The sequence below is a fragment of the Temnothorax nylanderi genome, unplaced genomic scaffold, assembly GCF_030848795.1.
Source record: "Temnothorax nylanderi isolate EJ_2023f unplaced genomic scaffold, tnyl_v1.0 TNYL_tig0524_pilon, whole genome shotgun sequence".
Classification (NCBI taxonomy): domain Eukaryota; kingdom Metazoa; phylum Arthropoda; class Insecta; order Hymenoptera; family Formicidae; genus Temnothorax; species Temnothorax nylanderi.
Window position 1 is genome coordinate 43020 of NW_027249586.1, and position 9250 is coordinate 52269.

General features: G+C 50.9%; 2 protein-coding genes and 1 long non-coding RNA gene across 3 annotated transcripts; 2 read left to right on the top strand and 1 right to left on the bottom strand.

Annotated features, from left to right (window-relative positions):
* The first annotated feature begins 3243 nt into the window (after positions 1-3243).
* Positions 3244-4485, top strand: LOC139783641 (uncharacterized). The gene has a single exon (XM_071722796.1). The coding sequence runs from the start codon at positions 3244-3246 to the stop codon at positions 4483-4485; it is 1242 nt and encodes a 413-aa protein (XP_071578897.1).
* Positions 4486-6068: 1583 nt separating this feature from the next.
* Positions 6069-7576, bottom strand: LOC139783647 (uncharacterized). The gene is made up of 2 exons (XR_011721333.1): positions 6547-7576; positions 6069-6437 (listed from the first exon to the last, which is right to left on the bottom strand). It is a non-coding gene; the product is annotated as an uncharacterized lncRNA (long non-coding RNA).
* A 16-nt stretch (positions 7577-7592) lies between these two features.
* LOC139783642 (matrix metalloproteinase-18-like) lies at positions 7593-8957 on the top strand. The gene has a single exon (XM_071722797.1). It carries the CDS (start codon positions 7593-7595, stop codon positions 8955-8957), a length of 1365 nt encoding a protein of 454 aa, XP_071578898.1.
* The last annotated feature ends 293 nt before the right edge of the window (positions 8958-9250 follow it).

Below are 9250 nucleotides of genomic sequence, written 5' to 3' on the forward strand. Positions count from 1 at the left end.
TTCGAATGTCGACCCATAGAAAAGTACTCTCTCATTCGGTCCTGCTTGTCGCAGGCCACGTCGTCGAAGACGAAGACCGAGTCGGGAAGCGCCTCGTCGGGTGGAATGACGTCGCGATTATCGGAAAATGCGCGATAGCTGATCTCGTCCATAGGCTCGAACAATCGTTCGAGGTATCGATACTTCGGTTGTTGCAGAGATTTCGAGTACACGTATATGTTCTCGAAACGAAGACCGTGCGGTTGTTCCAACAGATTCAGTAGAACGTTCGTCTTACCGCAATTCGAGGGACCGCAAATGATGCAACGTACGACGTTCGGCAGGAGAGGACCGTGCCTGCGCGATTCTCCGTTTCCTCTTTCGCCCGCGCCTGACCTCGCCAGCGTTTTGCGATCCAGATTCGAGACTCCTATCGTCACCGACTGTCGCACGAATCGCATTTTGCCCTCTCTCGGTCTTTTCCGCGAGCGCGCGCTAGCTCGATTCGTTCGCGATGAGCTCCTCGATCGCCGGAAAGGGTGAGGGAAGCGCGGACGTTTCGTTTCGTTTCGTTGCGCGTGCGCAAACGCCTCGCGCGCGAGTATAAATAGCGCGAGCGTGACGCCGTATTCGTATAAAAATTAGTCTAAAAGCAACCATTCGTTCGCGCGCATCGGTGATCGAGATGTTTCCCATACTGACGGAGAGGCACGATATTCTCAATCTAACGGCCGAGGATCTGGAATTCGTTCCGAAGATCGTTCTGTTGCGCAATTTTGAGAAATACGTGCACCTGCTGTGGGACCGTTTGCCGGAACATATAAAAAAGGATCCCGAGACGCAGAGATATCGCCCGTGTATGGAACATTACAATCGTCCGTGGCAGCGAACACACATAGACGGTCCACCGCCGCTCATCAAGGACTGCTACGTATGCAATAGCGTGCTCGCTATGAACGGTGAGTCATCGACTTCCCGTTCGAAGTAAGAAGAAATAAATCCTCCCACAACCGCGACCGAATGCGCGGCGCCGGTCCGACCGAATGCGCGGCGCCGGTCTACTCAATCGCGCGATAAACGCTCTTCCCTTCGAGCTGCACATACCCGGCTATCAATTTTGTGGACCCGGTACGCGTCTAGCGAAAAGACTAGCGCGCGGTGAAGAAGGCATCAATCCGTTGGACGCGGCGTGTCGAGAGCACGACGTCGCGTATTCGCGAAGCGGCGAGCTCGCCGAGCGACACGTCGCCGATCGACAGCTCGCCGAGAGGGCGCGCGAGCGCGTCACCGCGAAGGATTCCACGGCTGGTGAGAGACTCGCCGCGGCGGCTGTATGGGCGGCTATGAAGGCGAAGACGAAACTGGGCATGGGTATGGAACGCAAAAGGAAAACGAGGAAAGGAATGGGATTGAGGAGAAACACGAAGACAAGAAGGAAGAGCGAGAGAAAGAAGCGGAGAATACTTCCGACAGCGAAACGCGGCGGCTTCTTGCCTTTTCTACCGATGCTGGGCGCGCTTGGTTCCTTGATCGGTGGCGCGGCTGGCGTGGCCAAAGCGGTGAGCGCCGGCAAAGCGGCGCAGCGACAACTCGACGAATTGCAGCGACACAATCGCGCGATGGAGGGTCGCGGGTTGTACCTCGCGCCGTATAAGAAGCGCGGGGGTGGCGCGAGGAGAGTCGTTGAAAAAAAAAAATTTCGCGGAAGAAGCCGACGTTAGTGCATCTACCTCCGTACGGCGTCACGACGAACGAGCAGCTCGATCGATCGGCGCGTCGCCTACGCATACCGTTCTTCCGTGGGGTGTTTATGCGCGACGCTCTGCCAACGAGGGTGCGACGTGCGGAGTGCGGCATCGTGAATCTCGACGACGCGGTGGGTCCGGGCACGCATTGGGTCGCTTACGCGAAAAAAGGGAACGTTGTGATTTACTTCGACGCGTTTGGAAATCTCCGTCCGCCGAGGGAGCTCGCGCGATATCTCGGCGAGAGCGCGATCGTGACGTACAATCGTCGCGCGTTTCAGACATTCGATCAGAGAATCTGTGGACAGCTGTGCCTGCGATTTCTTCGCGAGATCGATTGGGGGAGTGGTGGACGATTCTCCCGCGATGTCGCTGACGCTCACGTTGACCGGAACCAGCAGCGTTCTCACGGTGAGTCACTTTCCCGCTTTGGATCTGAGCGATGGCGAATATGAGCTGGGTTTAGCGACTTTTGAGACGTACAATTCGATACCGAACGTTACGTCCGCGAACAATCGCTTCTACTTCGGCGAGGACGACCGGAGAATCGTCGTTCCGGAAGGATCGTACGAGCTGCGAGCCGTGAACAGATATCTGCGCGCCGCTCTTCTTTATCGCGAACGTCGCGCGCGTGAGAGAGAAAAAATTAAAGAGAAAGGAGGAAAACTGCAGACCGATGACGCTGGACGGGTAAAAGATAAAAACCGAACGGAGAAGGACGACGGTTATCACATATACGAGGACGAAGACGACGATGACGATGACGGTTATGGTATATACGAGGACGACGATGAGAACGACGACGATGACGGCGGTGATAGAACGATACTCGCTCTTCGCGCCAACGAGAATACCATGAGGAGTGAGATAAAGTGCGCCTACAGAGTGAATTTTACAAAACCAAACAACATCGGTTCTCTTTTGGGTTTCTCGCGCGATCGTATCCTAAAACCGAACAAATGGTACGTTTCCGACGGACCCGTTGACGTCATGAGCGTGAACATAATTCGCATCGAATGCAGCATCACCACGGGAGCGTACAGCAACGGACGGTCGGTGCACGCGATACACGAATTCGCGCCGAAAGTTCCACCGGGATATAAACTGTCGGAGACTCCGACGCAGATCATTTACCTCCCGATCGTCGCGCGAAACGTCACCGATATCACGGTGCGAGTCGTGGATCAGAAAGATCGCTTGATCGACTTTCGCGGTGAGGAGATAACGATTAGACTGCACATACGTCGTCGTCGCAGTTAGTGTGTGTGTGTGATACCTCCACGACCTGAAGAAAAAAGAGCGAGAGGAGGGATGCTCGTTCTGAACGGATCTAGCGCGAATTGTGCGAACGAGCGAGCTAGCCCGTTCTACGACGAGATCGGAAGCGTGGGGAAGAGAAGAGGTGGAGGAGGAAGGAGAGCCGTTCTCAGCAACGCCAACGTCAGGTTCCTACGATCGTTGGGTCTCGCCGTGAGAAACGCGTCGCCGCCGCGTCGTTTCCACATCGAAAGAAAAGGTTATGGCCGACATCCTGAATATCGGCGGTGAGCCGATTTTCGACGAGCGCATCGTTGGAATCGAGACTCACACGTATAACCCATACGTCAACACGACGTTCGGGCACAACGACGAGATACGAATACCCATACAGCAGCAGGATCTTTATACGCTGCCGTGCGACAGTTTCCTGTACATTGAGGGGCGACTCTACGACGACGGCGCGACGACGGAGGAGCAATACGCGAAATTAGTTAACAACTGCGTCGCGTTTATGTTCGACGAAATTCGATACGAACTCGACGGAGTGGAGATCGACCGGTGTAGAAACGTTGGAATAACCAGCACGATAAAGAACTACGTGTCGCTAACCGTCGAACGAGCCAGAAGATTGCAGAACGCCGGATGGAGTTATCCAACAAACGAATCGAATCTGAACAGCGCATCCCATCAATTCAACTTTTGCGTACCTTTGAACAATCTGTTGGGTTTCTGCGAGGACTATAAACGCGTGGTGATAAATGCGCGACACGAGCTTATCCTGATACGCGCTCGTAACGACGTCAACTGCGTCGTAGATCCGAAAAAAACCGTGCCGAGAGATCCAACCAAGGATCCTAAAATTACGTTGCTGAAGGTGCAATGGCGTATGCCTCACGTGGCGTTAAACGACGTGACTAAGTTATCGTTGTTGCGAACGTTGGAGAGCGGACGATTTCTGAGCGCGGGTTTTCGCTCTTGGGACCTGTACGAATTTCCCCTGCTGCAGAACACAACCAAGCATTCGTGGGCCGTGAAAGCCGCGCCACAATTGGAGAAGCCGCGATACGTCATATTCGCGCTGCAGACCGGACGGCGAAACGAATTCACGGAGGACGCCTCGAGGTTCGATCATTGCGCGCTCGCCAACGTAAAATTGTATCTCAACTCGGAATTCTATCCCTACGACGACGTGAACGCGGATTTCGAAAGCGACAAGTTCGCCGTGCTGTACGAGATGTACGCGAAATTTCGAGGAGCGTACTACGGGGACAGTCGCGACGACGCGCTCTTTTCCCCGCGCGAATTCGCGCGGGTAGCTCCACTCGTGGTAATTGATTGTTCCCGTCAAAACGATTCGGTGAAGAGCGCCACCGTGGACGTGCGCATCGGATTCGAAAACAAGGAAAACGTTCCGCCGAAAACCACCGCCTTTTGTCTCATCGTTCACGATCGCGTCATCGAGTACAGTCCGCTGACCAACGTGGTGCGCAAAATTATCTAACGGAAAAATGCGGTTGTAGAATATCGCATCCCGGAAGCGAGGGATATATAAATTCGAGGATCCTTCCATTGTTCTTCAGACTCTGTTAAGAACGAGCAGTTTAAGCACATCCTTAAACGAACATTATTACATATTTCTTTCCAACGCGCTGACTCAATGGCCACAGCAGCAAGAACGACGACGACGATCTTCGTCGACCTACAGGGATTCGTAGTGGGTGACAGATTCGTCGCGAAGGAGGTGGCCGTGCTGCGAAGCGAGACGCGCGTACTGACGCATCACGTGTTTCGCGCGCCGATGAATTGGGATCTGCTGACGAGCGCCGAGAAGGCAAGGGCCGGCTGGCTGATGGCGAACCATCACGGCCTCCGTTGGGAGGATGGGGACACAGACTATCGCCTAGCGAAGACCATTATTCGACGCGCGGTGCGCGACAACCTGGAAGAAACGTGGGAGAGAGAAGAGACGCCCGGCGCGCGAATCTATGTAAAAGGTCTCGAGAAGAAGAGGTGGCTGGAGGAGATTCTCGGCGACGTCGACGCGACGATCGGGGCCATCGACGCCGAGTACGACGACATCGATCGGTTGGAGATTCTTCGCGCCGATCGCGCGTTTCGCTGCGGACGTCATCAACGGTGCTGCGCGATGGAGAACGTGATGAAGTTGCGCGACTGGTGGATCGAGCGACGCGAATGTCTCTCCAACATCGACTCCACAGATTAAATGTAAAAAAACATATTACTCGTATGACATAATTGCATTTTTAATGTATTGCTCATTTTTAAATTGTATTAATCATTTTTTATTCCATATGTATCCGTCTATCTATATTGTATTTACTCATTTTTTACACCATCATGTATATTCTTCTATCCATATTGTATTAAATAATAAACTGATATAAAATCAACGAACAATGCGATATTCCTTTTCTTCACATACCTATACCCCGTATTCTATGTATATATTATAAGCTGTCGGTACGTAAAAATGGTTGGGCGCGGGAGCGCGATAATGCCGAGTGCGTAAAAATGGCCGGTCGCGGAAACGCGATATTTTCAACGAGATAAACAGAGAGAAACGAGAGCGCGAAACGGGAGAGAACGATAGCGTCGAACGCGAGACGGGTGGGAGCGATAGCGCGATACGGAAACGAACGAGAAGCCGAGACGCTCCAGCGCGAGGCGTGGATACGAGCGCGAGTGAGCGATAACGCCATACGAGCGCGAGTGAGCGATAACGCCAAGCGTGTGATTGGATGGGGTAGGGAGCGGTAAAGGAAACACGATATCAATAACAGAAGCGTACACCGCAAAACATATCCTTCTTATATAAAAGAAAAGGACACTTCTATTTTATAACGGAATATACAATGTTAAAACGGATTTCTTTCGTATCCATTTTATTTAAGTGTGACTGACGCTATTCTTAACGTGACACTTTATATATAATATATATTTTAAAATCCTTTAAGACTGGTAGTGATTATTGTTAAGACAAACGTTATAACGAATAATGTAAAAGGACATGGTCATTGGTTGCAGTTTTAATGCGGACCAAAAATAACATAACTATGGTGGAGGTTATTCTTTATAATATTATTATTTTTCATATTGTACATATTTTTTCATATATTTGTAAATATTTATTAAAATTTATTAAAATTTATTTTTTTGTTTTTACACTTTTTTATTTACTTTTGGGAGGGCCAACCCTCAGGGACGTCGTCGTCGTCGATGTTGATCACTCTATTATCCTCTCGATTTTCCACACGATTCCCCTCGTCGTCATCGTCTCTCTCTCTCTCGCGACCGCACCGTCCCGCCGGTCCCGCACCTGGCTCCTCGATCGGTGAAGCCAGTCGCGCAACATCGCGATGCATCCCACGAACTTTGGTAACGAACAATCGTATTTGGTTGCGCGACTTCTTCATTAGGGAGGCGATGATGGCTCTACACAAAATATGAATATAATAAATATAAATATAAATATAAATATAAATATAAACATGAATATAAATATAAACACTGTCATGTAATTATGTTTAATAAATCTACTTACGTTCGCTCCAGCATTACGGAGTCCTCGTCAATGCGAACAGTTAATTGTATGCAGGCGGGAACTTTTTCCGTGATATTTCTTAAACGCAGCTGCAGCTGCCGCACCGAATCGGAATACTCGTCCACCGTTCTCGCCAGGGACGTGGTGTGGATTTGCAATAAATCGACGAGACTTTTTATGTCATTTAGTTTTTCCATCGTCTTTGTTTCACTACGTTTAAAAGAGATTGTTCGTGTTAAAACTGTGGATAGACTACACCCAAGTCTAGTCTCGAGTTCTTTATATACCGAGAAAATGTGACAAAAGAAGGATATTGTGGTAAAAAAATACTAAGAATAGCATTTTTACATCGAGGAAAAGAATGCATCGAGGAAAAGAATGCATCTTATCAAACCGACTCATCCGCCGGAATCGTCGACGCAGTTTTTCCATCCCGAAACCCCCACCACGACACCTATCCACGTCGAGGAAATGCGACAAATGTAGGATATTGCGGTAAAAAATGTAATAAGAATAGCATTTTCGCATCGTGGAAAAAATGCATCTTATCAAACCGACTCATTCGTTGAAATCTTCGACGCGCAATTTTTTCCACCCGAAACCCCCACCACCACACCTATCCGCGCCGAGGAAATGCGACAAAAGCGCAATTTTTTCCACCCGAGACCCCGCCGCCACCTATCCGCGCTATCGCTAACGAGCGTCCTCGCGTAAACATTCACATCCGGAACGCTCATCGCGATCGCGCTCAAACCGCAACGCACCGTCATCGCAGTTCTACCGTCTCTCTCTCGCTCTCGACGATGTGGCTCACACGCGTCATCGCGTTAACCGCGTGTTTTATCGCCGTGAGGTGCATCAATCCCACGGACGAGAATTACACACTCGCATTCGATTATCTGCAGAAATACGGATATCTGACCGAAGATGTGGACGCGGTTCCGGCTCAGAGACGAAACGACGTTCTTCGCAAAGCCGTCGAAGATTTTCAGAAATACTACGATTTACCCGGCGACGGAACGCCTAACAACGAAACGCTGCAAATGATGAGTAAACCGCGATGCAGTTTTCGAGATATCCTGAAGCACGGAACGAGAGCGAGTTTATCCAAATGGCCAAAGACGCACCTGACGTGGGATTTTTTCGTAGCCACCGAGAACGAGTTAAACACGGCGCGGGCCGCGTTCGACCTGTGGTCGCAGCATTCAGCATTGACGTTCGAACGCTCCGAAACGAATCCTGACATTATAATATCTTGGCGACGCCTACGTCACAGTAACACGAATATCAAGGCAAACGGACCACATTGCTCGGCCAAATTCGACGGTCCCGGTAACGTGCTCGCCCACGCGTCTCTCCCGACGGACGAAGCGGGATTCGTCTCCGAGGTGCACGTCGACGGGGACGAGCCGTGGCACATTCACGTCAGTAAAAATCCCTCTGATAAGTTCTCCCTACAATTCACGCTGACGCACGAGATCGGTCACTCTCTCGGATTGTTGCACAATAAGCGCCCGACTTCGGTGATGTTCGCGTACTCGCCCGTCAAGCAGTATCCGGTCAAGCTCGACAATTTCGACATTATGGACATTCAACGTTTGTACGGTGAAAAACTGGCGAACGAGCCCTCGCAGACGCCGGCGCCACCGCCGCCGCAGCCGCCGCAGCCATCGCCGGACCTGTGCAGCATTGATCGCGTAAACGTGATATTGATTTTGGAAAATCGAATGTACATCTCGTACAAGCGTTACGTTTGGTCGATCGATCTGGACGGTAGGACGTACAACGGACCGTTAGCCCTTTCAAATCACATGAGCTTTCTTCAGAACAATTACACACGCATAGCCGCCGCCTATCAATCCCCGTCCGGTGATCTCATGGTGTTCGTAAATAATTTGGTATACAGGGTTCAATATCCTGAATTTAGTCTGAGACCAGATTGGCCGAAGACCTTGCAACAACTCGGCTTTCCCGAAAAAACGATAATCAACGGAGCGGTAAACACCTACAGAGGACGTTCCTTCGTGGTGTTTAACGGTAACTCGGTAGCCGAAGTAGACGAATGTGCGAAGAGAGTTGTCAGATTTACACCTCTCGAAACGACGTTTCCCGGAATACCGACCGGTGTGACGTCGATCATCCGATACGTCGACGGCAATCTGTACTTCACCACTCGGACGCAGTTCTACAAATTCAACGAATTTACGAAGGCCGTCACAGCGGCTGGTAAATTCGATCTACGGATGCTGAATATCGTCTGCCCTAAGGCCGAACTGTTGCAACAGTTGCGCGATCTCCTCGATCGAATCGTACGCCTCAACGATTTAACGTCACCGGCGAGCGATTCGTACGATGACGACGACGACGGCGGCGTTCGGCTTTCCGATCGCCGTATCCGCCGAAGGAAGTAGAGAACTGCGCAAATTCCCACACCACACCGCACATCGCGCGATATATAGTAAGAACTTTTCTACTTATACCGATGTGTCCCCCCAAAGCATCAGTATCGCATCGTCAGCCGAATACGACGCGTCGGATAAAAAAATCAGAAACGAACGATACTACAGCGCGTGCGAAATGTTCTCGACGCTGACCGATCGACCCGCGCCGAAGGGTTTTTCCCCTCGCGAGACGGATTCGGAGATGAACGACGACTGCAAGATACGAAGAATCGATTTGACGGACGATCATCTTCATCGGGAGT

Coding starts and splice junctions, on each gene's coding strand:
- LOC139783641 (XM_071722796.1), top strand. CDS start 3,244: ATGGCCGACATCCTGAATATCGGCGGTGAGCCGATTTTCGACGAGCGC.
- LOC139783642 (XM_071722797.1), top strand. CDS start 7,593: ATGAGTAAACCGCGATGCAGTTTTCGAGATATCCTGAAGCACGGAACG.